This window comes from Montipora capricornis, chromosome 13, assembly GCF_036669925.1.
Source record: "Montipora capricornis isolate CH-2021 chromosome 13, ASM3666992v2, whole genome shotgun sequence".
NCBI classification, from domain to species: Eukaryota; Metazoa; Cnidaria; class Anthozoa; order Scleractinia; family Acroporidae; genus Montipora; species Montipora capricornis.
The window spans coordinates 40,189,545-40,199,544 of record NC_090895.1 but is presented as its reverse complement, the minus strand read 5'-3'; the positions used below and the strand labels follow the sequence as shown (position 1 = coordinate 40,199,544).

The window sequence follows — 10,000 nt, the reverse complement described above, 5'->3', positions numbered from 1 at the left end:
AAAATGAAATTCCGACATAAGACATCCTTTCCCAGCAAAATTCTGACAGTGACGTCAAGGCCGAAAATGAACCGATTAAACCCAGACACGAGTGATTTTAAAATTCAGACAAGTGGCAAGGGCCCCCCCCCCCCCCCCCCCCATCCTCCTGCCAGGGCCTTTACAATCATGGACAAAAGCTGTTGAGACACACGAAAATTACCAACCTTCTTTTCCTTGGTGTAAATTCGCTCCTCTCTACCCTTGTAAAAGGTAGCCTCCCCTTCCCCCTTTTTAATGTTGGAAACAAATAAACATCCCCAAAGTGTTTGCAACATTGTTTGGAGGGTGGGGAAGGGGGTGACTACATATGAAAAAAGTGTTTTCATTCAAATACAAAATACTATGGCTAGTCCAAAAGCATTATTTTTGGTAAATTGTCTCAACACTTTTGTCCATCAGTGTAGCTTCCCCCTTGGGGAGGGGGTCTGAAACTCAAGGGAACGATTGAGGCCCAGGAGAGGAAACACCCTCTATTGGAGCCTGTTTCTCAAAACAAAACCCACAATCCAAGGATTAAAGTTGGTCTTTCCAATTGATTTTAAACAAGCTAAGAAAAAGTAAGAATAATTGCAAGGGTTCTTTGCATTGAAATCTGTATGTTAGAAATACAGAGCTTCAAAAAGATTCCTGGCTGCCGGGGAAGACCGAAGCTTACCTCTTTAAACTTTTTCGGAATTTCCCAGTTTTGTAATCTTTGGGCAGCAAACGCTTGATCGTACTGAAAAGATATTTCAAAACAAACAACAAAGTTAAAGCTATCATCGTGCTACCACTACAAAGAATTTGATCTTCGACAGATTGAAGGAGTCGTCTACCGAGCTTATGACAAAAAAAATTGACATCTCTGATTTGGGCCGCGACCAACTTTCGCTCGAAGAAACAAATTATATACCTGATTTGCACTAAAATGAGTAGACATTCTCCGACTGAGTCAGTCAAATTATGGCGATATTTTTTTACACAAGTTTAGTAGTCATGACAACGAATGCTTCCGTCCTCCACCTCAGTCTCTCTCGCTTGCCTTCAGACATCACCTGATCTGATCGTAAGAAATCGTAAGATGGGAGAGGAAAGTTTTTGCGCCGACCACCCGGTCAACTGGGAATAAGAAGACAAAAATGGGGATTTTCTCCCAGATATAAATTGGTAAGAGCCTAAGGGTAATAGCAAAGACAAGTTATTAGTCTTATTAGCTCCTCTGGTGAAAAGCCGCCAGTATTTTTAACGTGCTCCGAGTATGGCGTAATCATACAAAATGGCGGTACAGAGGCCTGTAATTGACTGTTTCCGGTCTGTAGAGAAAAAAGTACCCCGTGATTGCACGACAGGTCTGCATTTAAATCAATTAATTTAGATGTTTTGTTGGTTGTTTTTTAGGGTTTTAGTTTAGCTGCAGTCTCGTTCTGCCATATAAGGATAAGTTTACATTGCAGTAAGTGAGAGTTCTTCTCCATCCCGTCTGGGATGTCTTCTACAGTTGGGTTACCAGCTCATCAACATCAACATCACCATCATGAACATCGTAGTAAAATTCCATACGGAATACGATTTATTCAATGGCTTGGACGAGAACGCACTGCTGCGTGAGTGTTTTATTATTCAAGCTTTATGTTAGTCCAATACACTTTCGGTCAATGTAAAACGCAGACTGCAGACTGCAGACCGGGGGTAAAATGCAGACTGAGGTTATAATTTAACTGTTGAAAAAGCCCCAACTCATTAGAAATGCTAACAGTTAAGCCCAAATATTGTTTTAGGCCTAATTAGGCCTAAGGTTAGCATTCCTGACCTAAGCGGTTTGGGCTTTTTCAACAGTTACGTTTTAACCTCAGTCTGCATTTTACCCCTGGTCTGCAGTCTGCATTTTACACCTGCCGAATATACTTTGCTTCTCTTATTTTTACAGTCATGTAGTCGTACTTTTAGTACACGAAAATTTGGTTTTATCATGTAACTCTTAGATTTGTAATCTGGGGTTTTGGAGCATTTGACATTTGTCAGAGCCTTTGCCTATTTAGTGCGAAACTCCAGTTGGTCGTCATTTCCACTGTTTTTATTAGCTCAGCTTCTCTGATTAATGCATTGGTTTCCTGTTGTATCAGATACCGTAGCTGGGTTCTTATTCTGACATTCTTTGCCTACACTACTTATCATCTCTCAAGGAAGCCCATCAGCGTGGTAAAGGTAAGCATATCCTGCAAGTATAGCTGCCATAACGACCATCAACGTAATTGCAGCAGGTGCTAAATTTAGTAATCACATGGTGCTTATTTTCAGGGATTATTCATGATAAACCAACCTTTCAAAGGCTGCATTTATATTACAGGAAGTCTATGACCTTATTAAGACTTATCAGAAGTGCTGGAAATAAGACAGATGCGTTATGTCAGATGAATTAAAAATCTGAAATTATTGTGACACTTAAGACATCTTAGCCATCTCAGAATCTTCGGCTGGCTATGGTGAAGACAGGATGCACTTAATGGTGCACCTTACAACCAAGGGTTTTGTGCATCTAGACATCCTAAGACATCCTGTAGGATAAATATGGCCAAACTCAAATACTACATATATGAAACAAAGGAAACAAACAAAAGACACAAGACACTCCTGAATTAGTAATTTCAGCGGCAATTTCGGTTTCCCACAGTGATAGAGGATTGAGCACAAACGTTCTTAAGGCAGCGCTCCAACAAAAAACAGTCCAGTACTTGGTGCAAGCTGCTTGATTTTCTAACCACATTTGAAGCGTGGCAAGACGACATATTTGCAGATGAAATACATTCCACACAGTGGTGCGGAATGCAAAGGAGCCTTAAATGCCTTCTATGTCACGCTATTTTTTCGTCTTTTCAAAACCCAAAATATATCTTGCCATCAACTGAATTTCAAAAATTTAGAGTATAAATGTACTCTCTGAATAAAACAGCCAAAATTTAATGCTATTAGTGTTGTATTCAAATACCCTAATTCATGCTCCAGAATACCAGACCCCCGTACAAGGTCATGCCTTCGGCCCTCGGAAAGCACACTTTTGGTGTGTGTTGTCCATTCTCTGCCTACTCCTCAGATTTTGCCGCCTACAAAAATTCGTATTGAAAACTCTGCGTATCAGAGGCTTTTTGCATTTGAAAAACGGAACCCATTGTCTAAAAAAATCACGGTTTGGATTCTGCTTTTTTCTTCCTTTTGCATTTGGGACAATATTTTAAGCTCTGTACTTAACGCTCTTGTCGTCCTCTGATCACTGAACAACTAAGAAAGCTAAGAAAAGATTCACATGAAAAGGGTTATTATTAGCAGGGAGTGGGTGGAGCACCATTGGTGAGAAAATGTGATAACTCATCTGTGCGAAAAAATTTGGTTTTGGTCACAGTAGAACCGTACGTCTGCCCCTCCATGTATGTCAATGTGACCAGTATCATGTGACCACATTGTGGGCTAAAGTTTAGAGTACTTGTGCCCAACATGGCGGCCACATTATACTCCAGCTAGTTTACAGCATGCATCTTTGATATCGGACATGATTCCATGTTATGTTAAATGGCACCTGTCAAAACAAGGTATCTGCTGACCAGTATTATGTGACCATATTGTGAACTCAAATTTGGAGCTCATTGAGATCAGTTTTTTTTTAAAAAGTTGACTGCTGACCAGGTACTGGGTTTGTATTGGGTTGCAGGCTCAAGCTAGGTTAACTTATTGTATGAATAGATAACCTAGGGATATCTATATATCTATATATTAGAGAATTCTGCGATAGGTTGGAATATTATAAGATCTGGCGAGAGAAATGCAATATCTTCTAACGTCAAGAAAGGACAAGCACATTTCACAGTTGAAGTAGAGATCTCAAAAAGTGTGACCATAATAAAAATCAGTAACTATGTTCTTTTGTGTGACACACTACATCAGATGCTGTGAAAAAAAAATTGATAATACCCATAAATCCCTGTGATATGTTGGTTTATTTAGGGGACCCTAAATCCAAACTGTTCTAAACACACACAAGGCTGTCATGGATGGGCACCGTTTGGTAAGTTTATTACTAGTGATTTCTTTTAGTATTTTCATTTTTTACTTGTTTCTAGTCTAATTTGTTGGCTCATGACCGTGTGGTATGTTGTTTTAAATTAAGTTGTAATGCTGATTTCCTGAAGACTAATAAACGAACATAGATTGATTACAAGATGGTAGATACCTCTTACTATCTAGTTTTGAGGGATTTATTGTCAAGTTAGTGCCTGTGTTCAGATATTCGCACTAATGCCAATGATGAGCAGAACTTGAAAAACAAGGAGCTGTAATGTACAGGATGGCATGAGGATATAAAGATGATTTATTTCTTGCTTCTTTTGATACACCTTGGCACTGATGGCGCACTTACCCTCAGGAATATATGATAGCATCATTGTCCTAAGGGAAATAACAATCCCACTTTCCAGAATGTTTAGTCTTCATAAAACTCTGGAAGAAACACTGTTGGTGTCTGTGGAGGCGTCTTAGTCCAGTGATTAAGGTGTTGGATGTGGTTCCAAGCGCCAGTAGTCAAACACAGCTTGACTACTGGGTATTTCTTAGGTCCTAATTCAACTCTGCGATGCTTTGTAAATAAGCAACTTGTTGCTTCTTGCCGGTTTCGTTTCTTAACGCTTTTTTCTTTGAGATTATTAAAGAGATTTCTGTCTGTGAACTAGCTTAATAGCAATAAGCACACTTTGTGTATAAACCAAAGCATGAAGATTTCATACTTGATGAAGTAAGATAGTTCAGAAGTCAGTAGTTCCGAGAGGAACTGTTTTTGGTGATGTTGAGTGGCATTTCAACAACCTCTGTGGAGGTCATCTTAAGAGTCCTTTGTGTAGTGGCAGTGAATTGTATAAGTACTCTGGTCTTTGAACTGATTGGACAGTAGAAACATGATGTTATGGGTAACATTATATTGATAATATGTTCATAGATTCTGATAGTGGAGATGAGCTGCTTGGAGCATTGGACTTGGCATTCTTGTTTTCTTATGCTGTTGGGATGTTTTTCAGGTAAGTTATTTACTTGGGGTGTTCAAGTTTAGTAGCTCTCACAAGACTTTATGGCAGGACTCTGTGCACCAAAGGCGCATGCACAGAGCTTCTTTGGGAGGAAAATATGGTAACCTATCTGTGCAAGAAAATTTGGTTTGGTCATCGTACAATGGTCCATACATCCACCCCTCCATCTATGCCAATGTGATCAGTATCATGTGACCTTATCACGGGCTCAAGTCTAGAGCTCATCGAGGTGAGCCGTTTTTTTAAGTTGACTGCTGACCAGGTACTGGGTTTTGATTGCAGGCTAAATCCAGGTTAACTTACTATAAGATTAAATAACCCGGGAGCTCCGCATTTAGGCTTGGTAAATCTATATATTAGCCTGTTAGGTTGTGGACAGGCCTTGAAGATGTACAAGAGCATCTGCATTGTCCTAACCACAAAGTAGTCTCCTTCTGTGTGATTCAGTATGTTATCATAAAATTATGGTGTAAATTTTTTTTTTAAAGTCATCCATATTTTATTTTTCCTTGTTTGAGTCATTTCTGTCTCATTTAACATGTGTCTTGTGGCTCTCTCTGTGATATTTTTGAAAGATCTCATGATCAGTGTTTTCAACAAGAGGCGGCAGTCAGAGAAATTGACTGGCTATTGTTTGTGGACTCGCCGCCTATGTTTTCTTGGAAATTACCCCAAATTTTTGAATAACATGAAAAACATTGGCACAGAATACGAACCTTGGATCAGCAAAGTTTTTGGCGGTGAGTTCTGTTTTCCTGTCCACGTCAAAGGTGGTGATTGAGGATTGAGCACAGCAGCACAGCAGTCCAGTACTTTATAAGCTGCCTGATTTGCTAACTACATTTGAATCATTTGAACATGACATCTGAGAAAAGCCTTTTCTCTCGTGATAGATGAAATACATTGCACACGGCTGTATAGAATGCCAAGAAGACTTGAAGGAACTATGTCACGCTATTTTAGGGCACCCCCCATTGAGAAGCAAAATCGTCTGGCATTAGACCACAGGTTTCCCAAACTGACATAATCACTGAATCAGTGAAAAAGTATTGGAGACAACAAGTGTACATCAAAGTGAAAAATATGAGTGAAATTTTGAATAAAATCATCTTATTGTTGTTTTATTTTTGAGGCTTCTTGTGTTCTGTGTGCTTTTTGTAACACTTCAAGCGATTTTCAGCGAGTTTTTGGTCTATTTCAGTGTTGCTGTTTCCCTCTGTATATATAATAGGGAGCTTATGCAACAGGACGTCTGGAAGACTCAAGGCACCAATCTTACACAACATGTTTTCATCATTCTGCCGTCTTCAGTCTTCCAGCCGCCCTGTTGTGTAAGCTCCCTGTTAATCCAAGGTTGGAAACTTTGATGAAGCAGTAGCAGTGCTCGACTTTAACTTGCCCTGGGACTACTTGAACTGAAAATCTACTAGTTCTGAGTAAATCTGTGGTAGTCCTTCCTGATTGCAGCATGGCAATATTATTTGCAGTATCTTTTTAACAATTAAATTTCATTGATGTTATCATGAAACTTCGTAATTATTTACCACTGGCAGAGAGCCAATGAAAGAAGAGTGACAGACACTGACCAGGCTAACCCACAATTTAATAAAGTAAAACACAAGTCAGACATTAATGTACAGTGACGATAAACTTGAAAAAAATGTGTTACATTTTTTGTGTCGACTTTCACCATCATGACAACCCTGCTGGCAGTAGAGCAATCAATGAGGTTAGCCAAGGGGGGTTCCCTGGCGTATAACATTCAAGAACAGGACGTAAATCAGATCATCCGAGGATGATTTATAGCCTACCAGCTAATAACAAATTGTATTTGAATCAGCAAGGCTGGAAATCCAACAATAGTCCTAGTACCGGTAGTATGTATATATGTGTATATATAACCTCAACTTTGTTTCGTCTTCGCGCCTAAGTCGTCGCATTGGACTATCTGTTTTTGCCATTGAAACGTTGCGAGGAACGCATTGAAACAACATTTACAAGACATGTATTTTGTTTTCACCTAATGTATTTTTTTAAAACATTGTAAAAACTAATTACAAAGTAGTTACTGGTCCTGTGACTAGTGGTTCTAAGTTTCTACTAGTCCAGAAGCATTTTGCACTAGTCCAGGACTAGTGGACTACCGCTAAGGTCGAGCACTGAGTAGGAAAGATAAGCTGCTGTAAATTCCACCAAAAAACACAAATCAACCCAAAATTCCACTCAAACCAAGGACGTGAATGATGACCCAAAATTCCACTCACAAAATTCCGACCACAAAATTCCCATAGTGCCGCTACATATTTCAGTCCTTATATAGACTGCTCGTAGTCCCTGCTGTGTTAGGGTGTGTTACATGAGGCCAGGTTGAACTCAGACCGGCACAAGTTCACATCGACGTTCATATGTTTCTTTTTATGCGTTTACATGAGACCGGCCTGACAATGAACTCAGACTAGTCTGACTTCATCTCGGTCTAATGTAAATGACAGCAAATCTCAGACTGGGTCCAGAAATTTCAAGTCTTTGGGCTTTTACGTCATCCTTATATTTATTAGACAAGAACATAATTTCATCCAGAGACCAGGCATGTAAAACGCCTCCAAAAAAAATTTTCATGTCAGTACAAGTTCATACCTGTCTGAGTTCGTCCCGGTCTCATGTAAATACCCCCTTAGTCGAACCCCACGCTTTGGTCACGCAAGCGAGCCAAGGGAATAATGGAATTTGTGGAAGGACATGGCTTTAAACCAGTATTGAGTCCTCTTTTTTGCAGAACAAAATGCAATCTTTGCATTCTGACTTCACTGATTTAATGATAGATGATGAGTTGTCCATTCTAAACAAGAATTTTTCCTTGATAGTTGTAGGCAAACGTGACATCATCAAAACTTGCCAAAACACTTCAACATTCTATTTAACATTTATAACTGCAAATTTCGAAAAAATCTGAGGCCTCTCTGTGCGCAGGTTTTCTACCTCTCTTTTTACCGGGTTTCTTTAAATTCAAAGTAAATATTCCCATGCCATTGAGTGTTTATTTACATTAGCAATAAAAGAGGGGGCACCATCTTTCATATCACTTTCACTAATTAGATAAGCAGATTCTGAACGCATCGGTTACAGAAGATCGTACAGTCCCTATATCTCTATCACCATTCTCCCCTCAGCTTGCGTGCATGACCAAAGCGGGTGGTTTGACTAACTCAGAACAGACTGCGAGCAGTCTAATCCTTATATCACACAAAAATTTTACAGAAAGAAATTAAAAAGTCACTGAAAGTGGCTGATTTTGCTTTCCAGTGAGACTTTCTTCTGATGTTACATACTCCAAACAGTAAAAACACCTTACCTACCAGGCCCCAAGTTCAAATTTGTTACACACCAAGGTTGGTGACTGTAAAACGTGGGGCCCTAATAAAGATAGTACTGAACTCTCATGAGAAAATAGAGGAAGCTCAGGGAATTGCAGATGTATTAAAGATGTTTCACAAACAAAACATAAACATTCAGAGTGTTTAACAGTGTACCTCTTACTGAGACAAACTCTGTCACCCACCCAGTATGTAACAAATTTGAACCTGGGGCCCGGTCGGTAAGGTGTTTTTCAACCGTTTGGTGCAAGCCTCACTGGAAAGCAGAATCAGCTGGTTTCTGCAACTTTACAATTCCTTTCTGTACACGTTTGTCTGAAATGAAGGTTGAAATAAGTAGCGGCACTATTGTCCTTGGTTTGAGTGGAATTTTGGGTTGATTTGAGTTTTTTTGGTGGAATTTACAGCAGCTTATCTTTCCTACTGCTTCATTGAAGGTTCCGATTAATATATATACGGAGGGAAACAGCAATGCTGAAAATGACCAAAAACTCCCTGAAAATCACTTGGAAGTTTGTCAAAAACCATGCAGAAGACAAGATGCCTCACTTGTAAAGAAAATGAGGTATGATGTTCTTAATTAAAATGTTGCTTATAGTTTTCACTTTCAAGTACAATTGTTTTCTCCAAGACAAGACAAGACAACTTTATTTTACCAGGGTAGCCCAGTCAGCTGCAAGGCTGGTATCCTTAGGGCCCTGGGTTCAATAAAAACTTACATATACACATTTACAATAAGATTACAAGGTTAGGTAAAATTTACTAAAATTTACAAAAGGGAAGAAAAGAAAAAAAAAAAAAAACAAAAATTACTTTTTCACTGATTCATTGATTGTGTCAGTAACCTTTGGTTAGATAGAGTATGATCTGTTAAGTGTCACCCTCAGGGATCATTGGGTTAAAATAATTTTCATGAGAAGTACAAAAGTGTTAATTAATGATCCAAAAGTATGCTAAACTAAATAGAACTCATAAAAAAATAATATACTTTATATTGGGGTTTAGATAAACCTCTTGCAAAAGAACAAATTTCATAAAATTAATGCTCTCTTTAAGTCTCTGAGTTGTGGAGCTTTGTTTCCTTTTTCTTGTTCAATTTTTTTTTAGTGGCTTTGTTGCTGAACACATGGACTTAAGACATTTTCTGACAATTGGTATGATCTCAAGTGGAATGTTAACCATTGCATTTGGATTGGGATATTTCTGGAACATTCATTCTTTTGCCTATTTTGTTACTGTTCAGGTACATGTTCTAATAATTTGTATACTATTAGGGGTTATGGCAAGGAATCTGATCCAACCAATGTGTTGGTTAAACCCTTTGGTTGACACAAAACCAGCCACATATTTAAGGACAGTGCCTACTACTGTTATAATAGTGCATATGTTCTGCGCATCTCAAGATATTGGGGTTTCCTATTGGTGGAGCTTATACAAGGGTATTTTTGTGCAGTTTAAAAACTATGCGGAGAAAGCAGAACTTAGCAAGTGCTCTTGGTATCCAAAAAGAAAATTGCATTTTTCAGAGATAGTTAA

The 10,000-nt window shown here is 38.8% G+C and overlaps 2 protein-coding genes across 4 annotated transcripts in view; one reads left to right on the top strand and one right to left on the bottom strand.

Annotated features, from left to right (window-relative positions):
- LOC138028434 (protein Flattop homolog) overlaps positions 1–1,013 on the bottom strand; it is a 7,794-nt gene extending 6,781 nt beyond the window's left edge. Inside the window, exons 1-2 of the mRNA XM_068875975.1 lie at positions 935–1,013; positions 698–760 (exon numbers count right to left, since the gene is read on the bottom strand). Coding sequence (XP_068732076.1) covers positions 698–760; positions 935–961 — 90 coding nt within the window. The 5' untranslated portion in view covers positions 962–1,013. The remainder of the gene's footprint in view (positions 1–697; positions 761–934) is intronic.
- The window catches only part of LOC138028433 (glucose-6-phosphate exchanger SLC37A2-like), a 36,303-nt gene that overhangs the window by 5,866 nt on the left and 20,437 nt on the right, over positions 1–10,000 (top strand). For 2 of the 3 annotated variants that reach the window (XM_068875974.1, XM_068875971.1), the window contains exons 1-6: positions 1,068–1,188; positions 1,420–1,625; positions 2,145–2,226; positions 4,018–4,078; positions 5,003–5,081; positions 9,572–9,707. In XM_068875974.1, the coding sequence (XP_068732075.1) occupies positions 1,507–1,625; positions 2,145–2,226; positions 4,018–4,078; positions 5,003–5,081; positions 9,572–9,707 (477 nt within the window). In that variant the 5' untranslated portion in view covers positions 1,068–1,188; positions 1,420–1,506. Of the gene's footprint in view, positions 1–1,067; positions 1,189–1,419; positions 1,626–2,144; positions 2,227–4,017; positions 4,079–5,002; positions 5,082–9,571; positions 9,708–10,000 lie in introns of those variants that run through there. The other variant, XM_068875973.1, reaches the window with a different exon arrangement.